The sequence below is a fragment of the Dromaius novaehollandiae genome, chromosome Z, assembly GCF_036370855.1.
Source record: "Dromaius novaehollandiae isolate bDroNov1 chromosome Z, bDroNov1.hap1, whole genome shotgun sequence".
Taxonomy (NCBI): Eukaryota; Metazoa; Chordata; class Aves; order Casuariiformes; family Dromaiidae; genus Dromaius; species Dromaius novaehollandiae.
In genome coordinates, this window is record NC_088132.1 from 60,757,933 (window position 1) to 60,774,656 (window position 16,724).

The 16,724-nt window shown below is 35.7% G+C and overlaps 1 protein-coding gene across 4 annotated transcripts in view; it reads right to left on the minus strand.

Moving 5' to 3' along the window:
* Positions 1-955: 955 nt before the first annotated feature.
* LOC135324811 (splicing regulatory glutamine/lysine-rich protein 1-like) overlaps positions 956-16,724 on the minus strand; it is a 30,159-nt gene continuing 14,390 nt past the window's right edge. For 3 of the 4 annotated variants that reach the window (XM_064501754.1, XM_064501757.1, XM_064501756.1), the window contains 10 exons: positions 16,368-16,483; positions 14,238-14,402; positions 13,000-13,178; positions 12,122-12,252; positions 10,561-10,675; positions 7,880-7,999; positions 6,654-7,220; positions 5,264-5,359; positions 4,421-4,559; positions 956-3,247 (listed from right to left, as the gene is read on the minus strand). In XM_064501754.1, coding sequence (XP_064357824.1) covers positions 3,095-3,247; positions 4,421-4,559; positions 5,264-5,359; positions 6,654-7,220; positions 7,880-7,999; positions 10,561-10,675; positions 12,122-12,252; positions 13,000-13,178; positions 14,238-14,402; positions 16,368-16,483 — 1,781 coding nt within the window. In that variant the 3' untranslated portion in view covers positions 956-3,094. The remainder of the gene's footprint in view (positions 3,248-4,420; positions 4,560-5,263; positions 5,360-6,653; positions 7,221-7,879; positions 8,000-10,560; positions 10,676-12,121; positions 12,253-12,999; positions 13,179-14,237; positions 14,403-16,367; positions 16,484-16,724) is intronic. The other variant, XM_064501755.1, reaches the window with a different exon arrangement.

A 16,724-nucleotide genomic window follows, 5' to 3' on the forward strand; every position in this document is an offset into this window, starting at 1 on the left:
AATGTGCTGCACAAAATGGCACCATATAGTCACTTTTCTGAGCAATTATGAGTCACAACACTTTCAAATAAAGGCTGATTCAAGTGAAACTACATTTAAAACAATATAGCTATCATGAACTATGCTGTTCTTAAATATTTCACCCAATTTCATCTAATTTATAAAGCTCAAAAAGAAACAACCTGACATGGCAGCTCAGCAAACAGACTTGTTAGAAAAAGGCAATGGACTTCCAGTGGATGATGGACACATTTACTGGATGATGCACACAACCCTGGTGAAGCAAGCAGGGATGTCATTACCGTGCTACACTATCCTACCATCTGCAGATATAGGCATACTGCTGAACATTCATTCTCTAGTGGTGGTTTTTAGGAAAAAGGACCCAAAAAACACCCTCTAAGATTAGACAGAAATTAACTAACTTCCCAGTTCCCCACAGTATTTACAAAGCAAAAGCAGAAAATACAGGACTTGTAGGAAAAAAGGGCTTGGTGTAGCTGTGTTGTGGATTTTTTTTTTTTTTTAACTTTTTCTAAGAGAACCATTAAATCACACACAATACAAAATAATATGCTGCCTATGGAACTACATCTGTGATAAATTAGCTAGTAAGGCTGCCATCCTTAGCTATGAATTTTCAAAGGCATTTTTCTTAGCTAACTATGCACAATCTTTCACATATTCTGTAACTGCTGTATAATAGAGCTATGCAATTCAGGATAACAAAACTCAAAATCAAACTAATATTGACTGAAACATAATCTATAGCAAGAATTCTAATAATTTTTCCCAAAGAAGGAGAAAATTAGCTTTTTAAAGATACTATAAATAATACTTTTCTTTTTCTTTTTTTTTTTTACTGGTATCTACATTGCAAATCAAAGAAACCTCTTGAATAAGAGCAGATGATCACCTAAAAATATTCCTTTAATAAGTATGTATCAGCAGAAACTTCCCTCTAAAATACTTAATTTTATTAGTGAAATGGTACCAAAGATAACAAGTATACAAACAATCTCTTTGCTCTATGCTACTTACACATCATAAATAAGACAGCTGTTGTTGCAAGACACAATCCTTCACAGTCTTTCTATAAGCATACAGATTTGTCATTCTTTTATCAGAATAAGCTGTTTACCAGCCAACAGCATGTGGCTTAAACATCACAAAAATGACTGTCTATACTTTACATGGTAAAGCATTTTCTATAGTCTTAAATGTACACAGTGGCAAGAAACATTAAATCCAATCAAAAATGAAGAGTGATTAAGCAGCTTCACAATCAAACTGGGTTTCATTACCTTATGAACTGGGCAATTTTTCATTCCCTGTAATATGTTTACATTTTTATAAGAATTAACTATGCAAAGGGGAAAAAAAAAAAATCAAATTGAAAGCAAGTAACTAATATGCTATTCAGTTTTTTTAAACTGGCAGACACAACTCTTCCCATGAGGTAAGGCAATTAAGTCATTTGATTGTATTAAGTTGTATTAAAAATAATCTACTTGATTTTAGGTATAAGTAAGTTTTAAAGGTATGACTCTTAAGAAATGTCACAACGATGAAACTAATGGAATTCATTCAGAGAACACAAGCCATGTTTTTACTTGACAAAATATTTGCTTTGTGACATTCTCTTCTAACGTTTTCTCCCCAAAGAATGAAAAAAAATCTCTACCATATAACTCCTGTGTAAATTAGATCATTTTTTCCAAACTATTTCTCCCCCCGAAGCTTTGCATACAATTCCTTTTGTATCACCCAACAGGTATAAGAGAAAATGATGGAGAGGTTAACAATTAAGGCCATCCAAATGTAGATTAAGTGTTTAAAGGGCTGTCTTTGATGTAGGTGATAAGAGAATGCTTTTTATTCAGCTACTACTTTTGTACAGTGGTGGTCCCCAAAATGCATTTTTGCTTTCATCTATAAATCTCTTCTAAAAAATAAAAGCAAAAATGGAGCTTCAGTATTTTGACAAGTGAATCAAACAACTGTTCTGACATACCACTTGCATTCTTATCTACAGTATGGTGGTGGCAAAATAGCAATAGAGATCATGTAAGATTTAGCTGAAGATGAGTAATAGCACATATACATTTCTAGAAAATACCACATTTTAAGAAGGCACTAAAGCTTCTGCTTGTGCTCCCATATTTTTTTTTTAAACAAATGAGAAAATTTACTTTCATAATGGCACCTGTACTATTTGCAGCTGAACAGACACACTGCACTACGGCTCAAAACAAAGCTGTAAGTTCTGATAATATCATACAGATGTGCTCACTTCTGGAAGGACAAAAGAAAACAACAAAATAAAACAACCCCAAAATAACCCAGTAAAGCTAACCTATCATCTATAACATGGCAATGTTCCTTTTAGGATCAGAAAAGTAGCATGCATTGTTCAAATACTTTAAAAGAAATACTCATTTTAGGGATATTAGTAAGAAATTATTTTAAATAATAATACCCAAAAATCTCAAGCAGTGAGCAAATGAAAAATGTACTAGTCAGTGGGCATTTAACATAAGAACTGTAAAACTGTTTATGTTTAAAAACCCTTTTTCTATAGTTGTCATTTACAACAAAAGAAAGTGTGTATATTTATGCACCATTTCCAAGCACATCAAACAGTACACGTTGAAGTTTTTGTGGATTCTTTTTTAACCCACAAGGTAAAACAATACAAAATTCATCAACAAGCAATATTTTAAACAACCTTCAATGCATATCTTCAGCTTTTTCGGATAGTACAGGTTTACATCATTGAGTTTCTACTTATTTGTAACAGCTTATGGCAAAACTTAACGTAAATCATTTTACAAATAAGTACAGCCATCACAGAAATGCATGAATTTTCAGAGATGAATAGTTCTGATGGCATCTGCCTTTTCATGGTATAACTACTGGTCCGTGCTCTCTTGCTTACAGCAAGAGGACAACAAAGCTATCACAAAAATTGGAAGAGCTACTAGTACATTATCAACATGTTCAAGTTGATTGCTTTGACATTTTCTTCCTCATTCTGGGAAATAAAAAGCTTTGGATTTCACTCCTTAGTTGAGTCAGAGGTCCATTCTTTGCTTTAAACCTCCTCCATTTTAACTGAGAGGTTTTCTTCATTTGGTTGACAGTTCCCATTCTGTTGTAGTTTGACTTCATCTGTCCTTTGTATGTCTCTGTTGTCTACTTCCTTTTCAGTTTCAGCATTCTGATCCTCCTTAGTGTGATCTTTGTCCTACCAAAGATAAAGTTATTTTACGAACAAATCACACTCTCAGCACTACAGGACATAACTTCCAAGCAACTCTTAATATTTTGATTGCCTCAACCTCTACCTGCCTATCTCGTGTCAGCCATTTTTTAAAACAGATGTCAGCTTTACATTTGTTTTTAAAAAGCTTTCTTTCTTTTGAAGTGGCACTCAGAACAATGAGTCACCCCAGAAATTTTTGCCTTAAAGGGATCTACAATGTCTTTATCATCAATACTGAAATAAAACAGAACAAACAGTATCATGGAACCTATTAGAAATAGCTCCAGAAATCAAGACTTCATTATGCTTGCTAAATAAAGCAGGATTAATTTTTTTCTTTTGTATTTTTGGTCAGATAATCAAACCTTGGTTCTAAGAGAGTTCTTGGATAAGAGAATTACTGAAGCATCCAGTAGACACAATTACCTGAGTCAGCTGTTTTATAGCAGTTGAATAATTATGAGTACAAACTATTCTTCAAAGACAGGCTGCTTTTCAAATTTTAAGATTAAGCAATTGGAAGATATTTCTTTTCTTAATCACATCACCTTCTGCTTTGTAAGGGAAGGTTCCATGCTTCTCTTCCCAAATCTACCCTTTCAGCTTTACTTCCTGCAGAGTCCTACATGCAACCCAAGACGAAAACAGCCAGGGAGAGGCTGAACTGCAGAATGAAAATTTTTAAGAATAATCTTTTAAGCTTGACAGCCAAGCTATCCCTGAATTCTGCTGCTTAGCTGCACAATCTGCTTCCTGCCTGCTCTTTCAGATAGGCAGCCAGCCAACTCCTAACATACAACATAGAATAGAAAAAGAAAGACAGAAAGCAAAACAAAGTGTTTCTGTAACCTATTCACACAAGTTCCTACAGGCTCAGTAAGGTTCAAACAGGGAAAGTAATCAAATGGGCCTACTAACATTATTTGGAGAATGATTCATGTCTCCTGATGGCAAGAGCTAAACCCAGGTATCTCAACTGGACATAATTTGGTAGACAAAAGAAAGAAAGGATAAAAAAGGGGGGGAGGGGAATAAAAAAGAAAAAAGAGGAGAAGGAGGAGAAAGAAGAAAAAAGGGGAGGAAGGAAAAGGAAAAAAGAGAAGGAATTCCAATTATAGCACTCCACTTTGCATATCACTTGATCACAGAGCTTACCTTCAAAGTAGCAGTGCTTTTGTCAGATTTTTCCTTTCCCTCCTTTTCTTTGCTACTTTTTTTCTTGGAGGTGGAGCGTTCTCTTTCTCTTCTTTCATTATTTGTATCCCTTTCTCTTTTTTTTTCCTTCTTGTTCCTACTTAAGAAAATTTTTACTCAAATCAGAAGTTTGATATAAAAAAGCAAATTACTACCAATGCATATATCAAGTGCACTGTATGGTAAGTTGCACAGTTCAGAAACTTTCAGCAAAGCTTCATCCACCTTCAAGCCATTTAGTTACAAATTATTCTCTCATCAGTGGGGGTTTTCAAAAAAAACCCAAAACATAAGAAAGAAGGGTTTTTTAAACTGAGTAAAGCTAAAGAACACAAGTGTTCAAAATGCATGGTATTTGCAAAGAAAAAAGAAAACTAAACTGTATCTGATGAAGGGCTTGTATGGATTTGAAGCAAATCAATTTGGATCACTGACAGATTTTAAACATTCTAGTCTAAAGCATTCCAAAGCTCAAATCCATGAAGCTTTTTTTTTTTAAAAAAAACCTTAAAACTTAATCATACTAACGAGCTGCAATCATCTGAAACAACTACTGCAAATGCAGTAAACCAATGAAAATATTTCGCACATTGTTTTCAATATCGTATCTGCATCCACCTTCTCTCGCTATAGAAAAACACTGAACTTTTCCTTAGAAAAGTGAATGATGATTATTAAGCAGCTACTTGCATAACAAAAACATCCAGGAGAAACACAGACTGAATCAGTTCATTTAACAACGCTGATATTACAACTTTTTCCACCTTTACTACCCAGTAACTTTTATGTTTACATCAAAGCTACCTTCTTGGAGAGGGAGTTCGTGAAGACTTTCTTTTTGTTGTTTTGGATGTTTTAGGAGACTTGGAGGGACTTCTGCTCTTCCTTTTACGCCTTTCTCTGCAGGACCAAGAAACTCAAGATCAGCAATTACGAAAATCATAAACTCAGAAATTGCATGAAACACAGAAAGCTCTTATCTCACAGGACAACTGACTAAACGAATATTCCTGGAGATTAACATCATGTATCACCAAGAATATATGAATTGTACAAAGCAAGCTACATTAGGCTTTGTGTATGTTTCAGTTTGGTGGGAAAGGGGAGAATGGAAGTGGAAAGTAGGAGAAAAGTTGTCCCCTTTTCAGATTTGAGTTTTATGTTTATCCTCACATGCTTGTATTTATATCTGGTATACACACACTGGAATCAGTAACATTATATTAAATAACAGCTTCTTCAGTCAGGAAAAGAATCCATCCAATTGAAAGAGGAACCACACTAAGACAAAGGCATAACTTGAACAACACGAACTTCAAAATTTAACATTAGAAGTTTAAGATCATTGGAGTCCCAGTTCAGCATGACTTAAGTTTAACTCCTGAATATATGAACTAGTGTGCTTGTTGGATTAAAACCAAACAGTGCAAAACAAGGCTCAAGCTGTTGTCAAAAAAAACAAAAAACAAAAATCAATATTTATTATTTTCCTAGCTGTCCAGCTCAACAAGCAAATTTATTATTCTACAACACACTCAAGTCCAATAAAGGCAAATCAGAACCCTCAATATTTAACTAAACAGCTATTTTATGTAGGTAAATAAAATTTGCTGAAGTTACTATCCTGGAGCCTGAATATTAAATAACTTGTTGCAAACATACTGAGGCATGTGTTAAAATAAAGCAAAAATGGATCAGGTAAAGCTTCACTCAACGTAAACACAGACATTATATCTGTCAAAATAAGATGACCTTCTCCTATTACCTCTTTATAGAAAGGGAAAAGTAGACGGGAAGAAACATCAAAGAAAAATAGGGAAGTTAAAACCTAAACTTTAAGGTAAGACACAAGCGCTACAATTACGCATTCCAGCTTTTGCAATTCACCAAACTTTTGGCTGGCTCTAACACAGAGAAATGGCACAAGAACCAGCTACTTATTGTCCTCAAGGACTACAGTGTGCAGTCATGTGAAAGGCAAGCATCAGGAGCCAAACAAGAAACGCTACCAGGTATCATACAGAACTCTTTGCAACAGTTTTTATCTTATAGGGAAATCTACAGAACAGAAAGAATACAAACTGAGTTACTAAGTAAGACTAATGACACACGAAAATTAGGATGTGTATATGTCACAGAGCCTCACCAGGTCCGGAAAAAAAAAAAGGCATGACAAAAGTTCTGAACAACAAACCTGCTGGAGCTACGAGATCTTCTTGAAGAGCTATAGCTTCTTGGAGGTGTTTTGGATCTCTTCTCTTTCTTCTTTTTATCATCTCTTTCTTTTTCTCTTTCTCGCTCCTTCTCCCCATCTTTTTCCTTTTCCTTGTCTCTGTCCTTCTCTTTGTCCCCTCCTTTGTCCTTATCTCCCTCTTTGTCCTTCACCTTCTCTCTGTCCTTCTCCCCCTCTTTCTCAGCATCTCCTTCTTTTTCTTTGTTCTGGTCTACCTCTTCCCTATCTTTTTCCTTGTCCCTATCTTTGTCCTTTTCCCTTTCCTTGTCCCTGTCCTTATCTTTGTCCTTCTCCTTTTCCCGGTCTCTATCCCTATCCTTATCTCTGACTCTCTCTCGATCTTTGTTTCTCTCTTTTTCTCTGTCTCTGTCCTTCTCCTTGTCCTTATCCCTGTTTCTCTCTTTATCTCGCTCTCTTTCTTTCTCTCTGTCTCGGTCTCTCTCTTTCTCCTTGTCTCGGTCTCTTTCTTTCTCCTTTTCTTTGGCCTTTTCTTTCTCCTTGACCTTTTCTTTGTCTCTTTTCTTGTCCCTGTGAAAAGCCAAATAGAAATCCATCTTTGAACTTTCTAATAAAAATTACAACTAACTTCTATAATATACATTAATTTATCAACAGAAAGTATAGCTCTCAAATTAAAAAATAATAATTACACAATATTTAAATCTTCCATCCCCATTTGCCATGAGGGAGTGGCTTGATAGCTAAGGAAAATTTGGAAAGCAAATTGGGGCAGGAGGGACGAAAACCAAAAGAAACCATGATCTTTCAAGCGATGTCATTACACTTTGAGAGAATGTGTTTCTTCACCTTGCAGTTAAGTTACTATACATCCACACATTTTCTACATTTTGTCAGGAATGAGACAAACTCTGCAATTTCTAAATTTATACTTTCCTAACAGGAAGTATGCGATGTAAAATGGGCTGCAGAATAACGACTCCCACAGGAAAAATGCATATAAGTATCCTAGAACTGCTTGGAAGTCCAACATCAACGTATACACAGAAACAAAAAACAGGAATAAAATTCTACCTAACAAATTATCTCAAAAGGCAGACTATAAGGTCAAAATTCAGTTGAGACAATCCATTAATCTGTAATGTTACTAGGAATTTGCAAATTATCAAACGATTAAAAAAAACCCTGTTCATAAAAAGAATTATCATTTCTTAGGAATGGAAACTCACCGAGAAGGAGAACGACTTCTTGATTTCCGCCTTTCTCTAGATCTAGACCGTTTTTTCAGGGGACTTCTGGATCTCCGTCTGTCCTTGTGTCTTGACAGTGATCTATTGCCAGATCTACTTCTGCATAAACAACATCAGAAGAAAAATACTTGAATATTGAAACTTCGTAAAAATTAGGTCAACTGAGGGGAAAAACGATACATAAATATTGCCTCAAAGGAAATTAAATATAGTTTTCTGCTCAGTACTGTACTGCCTACCAACATTTTCACAAATGTCTATACTTCAAGTTTTACCAGGTGCACACTCTCTCCTTCAAAACTACACCACTTAAATAAAACTTATTTTTATGACAAAAGCATGGCATAGAACATTAAAAAATTCTACAACCTTCATGAATATTCTCGAAAATACAAATTCAAATCATATTAGGATAATCCTCCTTAATAAAGGAGGGAATCTACTATAAACAATTTCTAGCAGTTTGTAAAAATAATTAATTACATTTTTTTTTCTTCTCAAGGCCAAGTCATGTACTGAAGTCTTGGTTTCTAAAGAAAGATAGCTTTACTGGACTCTTTTTGTTTGGTTCTCCAGCCTTACAATTTAACAGAACTTAAAAAAAAAAAACCCACTATCTGTGGTTTGCATTTAGTCAAATTACCTCTTCAAACCCATGCTCACAAACCCTTTCAACTGAATTATCAGAATTCTCAAAAAAGAATGCATGTTTACTACCTGATAAATAAGGAATGCAAATAATGTTCAAATACTCCAGCAGAAATCTATTTAAGTCTTCTGATAAACATATATAGTATAGACTCGGAGTTGACAAAGAAAACAATTTTTTTTTAATTACTATATTTTTTTCCCCAAGTATTCCCGATTAGGGGAGGATCGTATGCCCTGGAAAAATAATAAAAAGCTGAATTTGAATACTAACTTTCAAAAGACACATCATTAGATACCTTGTTCAAGAGGCCAGAGTACCATTATATTAAACTTACCAAGACAGAAAGGCCATGTTTATTACCCAATAAATCCTGAAGGACAGGAAGATACACAAAATACCAACTCCACCTGTCTTCTGCAGCTCAAGATGCACAGAGTAAGATATACCAAAAGCAAACCATTCTTTTTACCTACAGCTTGCTTCACGATGCAGAAGTACGAACTATTTACAGAGCAAATTAATTTAGTCAGAATAAGCTCTTGAATAAAAAATTATATAACAGAAATGAAAGGATTTAGGAGAATTATAAACCACTAAAACAGGCAAATGATAAGGGAAATTTACTCTTAGGGATGAAGGTGCCTCAGTGAATCAAAGTGGCCCTTTTCAGTATGTACTCAAAACTGACAGTAGCAATAGTAAATCCTTTAAAAAACACAAACAAACAGAAAAATCCGCCCCCCAAAAACCCAACCCAAAACATAATTATCAACAGCTGTTCAAAGTGTAGGGTTTCTGGAAGTGAACAAATGCAAATTTATCTTCTAAAACAATCTGGTTTGCAACTACACAAAACAATATGAAGATTACTGCAATGATATGTATTACGCAAAAGAAAGATTGTTTATCAATTACGTCCTGAATTAGAGAAAAAGCAAAGAAGCATGAAATAAGGAATAGACCAAATCCTTCTTCTAGCATTAAAAAAGTACCCAATGTTTTGCTGTCATTAGACAGTATGTTCTGTGGGGTCCCACTATTGCAAAACTAAAGTCTGCACTTAGTTCATATTTCACTGGTAATATTACTGATATGGTGTGTCCCTCTGCCCACCTTTTCTGTATGTAAAAGAATCCTAGCTGCCCTGTTAAAAGACAAGGATGTAACAGAGCTGTCACTGCAATGTTGACAACACTCAACTTTTTAAAATGTAAATTATCAATCACATACTGAGTTTTCACCGAGTTTCTTCTTTTTGCTATTTGAGGTAGTGAAGTATCTTTAGATTGACTATGCAAATGCTCAGGACACATTCCTCACATTCAGAGACTATAAACTGTTATTTCACGAAGCATTTGTTAAGATTCATGTAGCACAACTGCCTCATTCTTGAGAAAAGAGTTAATGGATAACCTTTAAGGGTGATACAGCCTTTCTTTCCCTCCCATGTCGAAAGCCTGTTTCTGAACTACTCAGAACTTAACAAATTTAACAAAGCAAACAAACTCTGAAGAATCAAAAACTGCCTCCAAAACCATTTTCTTTTAGGTTCTAAAAAAATTAGCTTTACATTTACAGTACAGTAAATGGAAACACTGCATTTGTTAACTAGATGTTCAGAAGTTCTGGACATCAGGAACTTCCTATCAGCAAAAGCAGCCAACCTATCTGTTCCAGGTGTTAACAGTAAACGAAATGCTCCATCCACAAAACAACAGATAATTATTTCTTTTCAAAATACAGAAGTCACAACATGAAAAAAGGTTATGCCAAATGGCACATATTGTACCTTTTAGTTTGTTTTAGCCAAAAATAATCCAGAATGCATTCAGCATTTTGAAGGAAAGAGTATCTGTTCAGAGACAAAGCTCCTAGTTACTCTAATCTGGTTAGTATTAGCATTCTCCACAGTGATTCTGGCCTCATAACCAGGTAAGAAATCTCAATAAACACCACCATGCAAGAGAAATAGCACAATCTCTTCGTCCAAAAGAAAAAATATACCTACCTGTGCTTTGAGTGTGATCTTTTCCTTCTAGATCGGGATTTTGAACTAGACCTGGATTCTGAACGAGAATGGGAACGAGATCGACCGCCTTTTCTTTCACTGCTCTTTCCAGACTCTGAGAGGAAAAAACCACTTTGCAGTGTAAGCTCAGAACATTTAAAGATCCCAGTTAACAATCTGGCACAAGTGGAATGTACCACATATAGTGCAAGGGGCCTACTCTCTGCACATCTTCCTTCTTTGCAAATATCCTTCAGAAACATCCAAGAAAGTCATTGCATATACTCGTTGAGTGCAGCCATCCTGCAGCAGTACACATAAACCAGATAATTATAAACAGCTAGCTCTATTAGGAATGGGATTTATGTTGCTGCCACAATGAACAAGATTACAACATGTTCTCCTCTTGGTATATTATTTAATATAAATACTTTTTATTTTTAATACCCTGAGAAGAATAGAGTAAATTTAGAGGGTGTAATTTTGAAAATGTGCATAAAATGTAAACAATACTTAGTACTTTGTAGACTTTTAAATATTCCAACCACTGTACAAATACTAATTTTTCACTCCTCAGATATTCTTTTGGGGGAGGAAGGGGTGGAGAGAAGGGGGTGAAAAGTTTGATCCAAAGGCCATGAAGTCAATGGAAAGCTTACCAGTGACCTCAGCATACTTTGGTTCAGACTCCAGAAGACTGTTATTCTGCTGCTTAACACTGAGGAAACTTTAGAGCTATTTTTCTTCCAACTCTAAAAAAAAGAACTATCTAACTTATATAAGTTAAAGTATAGGTTTGTTAGTAAGAACAATAAAATCTCACTGATCAAAACAAAAAGCATGATCCCAATTCCAAGTTTAACAAGTTGAGAATTTTTTATGCTGTGGTTTTGCAATCAGTTTAAGTCAGCATAAATGAGAACTAACATGGTGATCTAACCTCAACCCGCCAACACCTTCCTCCTTGACCTGACATTTCAATGTTTACAGGGATCAGGGAACCAATCTGGGTGAAAAAGTCCATTAAAATATGTGAAGTTTTAACCCAGATTCATTCTCTGATCCCATTTGATCCCATATGAGAATGCACATAGTCTTGAGCCAGCATGAAAGAGAGTGTACCACTTCTGTAGGGACAAAATTAACCTGCAGAAGATAAGATACTGCTGCTTTTAGCAGCATGCTAGCTCCTCTGATCATAAAACTATGGCTTAATGTGTGCTAGAGGAGAACAAAATGAAACATAAAGCAATTTCTTTTATACGTTTGTAAAGTACTTTGAACTTAAAGAGCACCAAAATTAAGTACTATTTGGCTTAGCATTGACTTCTTATTTTTGAATGCATTCAGTGAGCAAGTATCTGAAAATAAGATACAATGAAATAAAAAGTAAACCGTATTCCACTGCTTTGTTGAATAAAGACAATTTTGATTATTTACATTTTTATCAAACATACTGTACACCTTTGAGTAACCTTTTCCTCTGTTTGAAACTGCTCTTAAAAGTGTGTGCCAAGATACACAGAACATGCCTGTTAAGTACTGAACATAATACACCTACCTGGCTCAATAGCAGCAGATATGAAAGACTGGGCTTCCCTTACTCTCTTCATCACTTCTTCAAGTTCCTTGGCAGCAGCTTGTGGTGTCATTTCAGGAGGCTTCACTATGGCATTATTGGAGTGATTTATTCTAAGTTAAGGAACAAAGGGGGGGGGGGGGGGGAGAGAGAGAGAGAGAGAGAGAGAGAGAGAGAGAGAGAGAGAGAGAGAGAGAGAGAGAGAGAGAGAGAGAGAGAGAGAGAGAGAGAGAGAGAGAGAGAGAGAGAGAGAGAGAGAAGCTTTAATCCACAAATACTCAAAGAGGGAAAATGAAAAACAAATAGGAAAGCAAACATCTTAACTTCCACTTATAAACTTCCACTTATGACTAAAAACTTCTTCCTAGCACTCAACTGCTCTATCTAAATATCCAAATATAAATATCTGGTTTTTGTTGCCTTCAAATCTTGCCACTTTTAAGTATATGCTGCACACCATTCCTACATAATTTTACACAAATATAAGTTTAAATATTTTCTGGTAGGAGTCTAGAAATTATTTCTGTAGTACAGATCAAATTTGTATATTAAGGCCTACTAATCACATACCCATTATATTTAAAGCTTAATTAGAATGAAGGACTTTGCACATTCTCTCACTGTTATCTACTGCCACAACCCCACGATTAAATACAGGTATACTTTACTCTATACCATATTCATACAGAAGGTTATTTTCAATCTTGAAATTGGAGTTTACAAAAGTGATACAGTTTACTAATCAGAAGTCCTTATATTAAAAAAAGTTCACCATGGTTTCCTGCAGATCAGTGTCATAAATGTGTAAGGATACTAAGAAATCTCACATTCAATATTTATATGGATAATTAATTTCTTACTTCAATGGCCTGTCTCCAAACATAACTCCATTAAAGGCAAGAGCTCGAGGAACAGAATTTTGGTCTGCAAACTCCACGAAAGCAAATCGTGTTGGCTGTGTCTCATCACCTGCCATTCGCACAAATTTGACTTCTCCAACTTGCTTAAAGAATTCAAGCAGCTGATCTGCTGTTGTAGTCTAAAAAGAGTCGAAGAGCTCAGCTGAAGTAAAATACATAATGAAAACCACTTATCCAACATATCAGGTAATCTAAGAGCTATAGATTTTGGAAGGAGATTTCACCACTATTACACAGGCAACATGAATTTGGTAACATTACACTTTAAGAAAGACAGATATTTTTTATTCTAGCAATCTAAAGAGTGTACCATGATTTAAAACAGTGCAACCACAAGTCCTAAAGCCCCACATTTAGATTATAAACGCAACTCGCACAGGATTTTGTACTTTTCACATAACTCATTAGAAATAACTGATGAGGAATTTCCTTGTGTACCTATATCAGAGCTATTTCTGCTATTGATTGTGGTTTTGATCAATACAATAATATACTGAAACAATATTACAAAGCCTTGCTTTTCTCTGTGATTCTACTAGTTTCCAATTAGTTTTATTTTACTGGGATCAATAGCACTCTTCTTAATACTCTAGTAGCTTCTTCAACAGTCAAATAAACTCCAAAAATCAAATATTTATATTGCCATCAGTCAAGAGCAAACAGTTTTTCAACTAACCCTTAATCAATAATGGCTGCCATATTGAAGTTTTCCTTTCATAGAAACACAAGGCCGCCTAGGCTAATTTTGCAACTTTTCACTAAGACAAATTGCTATCCTTCTACCACAGGCAATTCCTTATACTTCAGAAGATGAATTCCTTCCTACTGTACTTAAGCAATAGTAGAGTGTTGTGGGGATCAGCTACCAGGATCTCGTGACTTCTGAGGCATTGCTCAGCTAACACTTCCCAGGTGGGCATTGGATCAGCACACACAATCATAAGCATGTTTCTTGAATTCAGCTAGTGTGATTTTCCCAGCATCCTGCTAGAATGAATTCCACGGTCTGGTTTGATCTCACTGCAGTAGCATTCAGAATTCAAAACAACCTCTTTTGCTTCGGTTCCTATTGTCATCAACTAGGGAAAATTCTGAACAGTTAAGATTGTAACTCATAAATGATAGTTCTTCATATTAAGCTACATTAATATTTGCAGTATTAAAAAAAAGCAAGTTACCTGTGAATTCAAGTTTCCAACATAGACTGTTCTCCTGATTTCATCAATTTTGGATGGGTCCACATTCCCCATAATTGGTGGCTGTGGTATTTCTCCCAGCGCTGTAATGTTAGGATCCAGTGCTGCTGCTGGTATAGCCCCCAAAGTGCCGAGTGAGACACCAAGCTAGAAAACACAAAAACTGAATGTTCTTTTCAGTCATGCATTGGTGGGAGATACTTCACTTGGTAGTACTTGCCTGCCTTGTACATTTCTGTAGAATCAATCTAAAGAACACAGGAAATACTTTAAACTGCAAGGCCCCAGTTTAGTACTTTTTAAAAAGAAATATACCCATAACTAACCTTCTATAGTTAAGATCTTCTATATGCTATCAATTACTCCCTTATCAAAGGGGTTTGGCCACGAACGTAGCATATCAATCAGAAAATCTGCAGGCCTGAATTTCTAGTGCTGGCAGTCAGTCAACTTGAGTTAGATGCTTTCAGGCACTGCTAATGTCCTTATTTTTGTCACGAGGAGTCTTATGAGTGGATGAGGAATTACGGAGGACTGATCTAATTTTGGTTATAAACAACCTTGTCTTTAGACTGGTAAGAACCAGGAAGGAAGAAGCATGAAGACAAAACAAGCACTAAAAATGCTATGGTCCCTGGATATAGCCCATCACAAACACGCACACAGTTTATCTAACCCAGCGCATGAACATCTTTGTCTGGCAGATGATCAGCAAAAACTTAAATCTTCCTGTAACTTACTAATAGAATACACTACAATGTTTGGCTAGTACTGCTGCACCAGAAAAGCTCTAGCAGAAATTTAGCCTTCAAATTAAATTCTTTTAGCAGCGGAAATTCCAGCTACACATTTTCTTTCCCCAAGTACTTAAGACCAAGAAAGGGATCATCATCATTATGTATCACCATGGCAGGGTGATTTTTCACAAAATCGTCTGATGTAGGTCTGACAGTAAACCTTCTTAGCACAGATCCTGCCTTAGTAATAGACAGCATGAGAAGCCATATCTGAATACACTATGTTATTACTACATGTCTGACACAAGTATCTGATGCTTCTAGTTCATCTTGTAAGTGACCAATCAGAAACCACAAGTCTAACATTTAAAAAAAGTAATTTGTCACCACTATTGACAGATAAGTAATGAAAACAATCTATAAAGCTATACAATAGGCAGAAATTGCTCACCACAGAGCAGCTTATTTCATTCACAAGGATAGCAAATTACTGCTTCTGCTGAAGGGAAGTAAATCTAAAGGAAAAGGAAATACTGGCATGATGACAGGTTTAATTAATACTGTGTGGGATAGAAAGGGGGAATTCCATGGGTAGTGACTCTGCCTTTCCAACCGCTTGTTTTAACTACAATCACCAAGAGTCCATCTGTCCAAGAAGCCAATAGCTAATACCCACTGATACAGCAGCAGAACCAGTTGTTCTTACTCAACCAAAAAGACACCATTTCATAAAGAAAGAGGAAGTTTGGATCCATGGAATGAACTACTGAGATTTTGTTTTTAAAACTTTCATCTACAGAACATGAAAAAATTATTAGCATGATACTGAATACATGCATAAAATTAACTGGGGAGGGAGGAAGGTGTTTCTAATTGCTGTCTCTCTGTCTTCCTAACATCTGAACAGACTGCGAGAAAGCAAAGAATTATTACAAAAAACCAGCAGCATGTGCTAAAGCAGCTAGAAAGCCTACTGAAGGAAGGCAGGGACTGTTTATATGGGGCCAGGGTGAGAAACCAGACTTTCTGCCTAATGAGCTGTATACCAGAAGAATTTTCCAGTAGTACACAAATGGATATTTTCAAGACCATTAAGATGTTTAATACTTTTCCTAGGTGTTTCTTTCATATTCCTGCTTTGCAAAACAGCAGGTAAATACTGCTTTTCGTTATGTCCATTTTAATTGTCCCTTCCCAGACCCATTGTGATCTACCCTTGAGAGACAGGCCACAGTAGAGAGCTGTAACATCCTCAGTGATTTAGCATGTAAGAAGACAACATCCATGGATTAGGTAGTTCTTGCTCTCTGAACACAGAAGAGGCTACTCAGTAGAGAGGAAGCCAGAAACCAAACAGCAACCGAATTTTACTTACTGTAGTCAAAGGGGTTGGTGTAGGTATAGGGAGCAACCCTGCACCAGGCATCAGGCTCGTCATAGTAGGAGCAGGTGCCAATAAAGAAAGGGCTTTGGCTTCATCTGGGATTTTACCTGAAGAAGCAAATAAGAGCGTTATAGAGAGTTGGAACACTCTGCAGATGTTACTCTTTCTATGATTTTACAATTACCCTTGTATTTAAAAATGGTAATAAATAAGAATGAATCTATCTACCAGATCCTTACAAAGAAATAAATAAGAACTTAAGTTTTTCCTTTTACCCTGCTCTACTAGGAAAAACAAAAGTGAGCAAAACTTCAAAGACTAGCAATCTTATTAATGGATTATTATTTT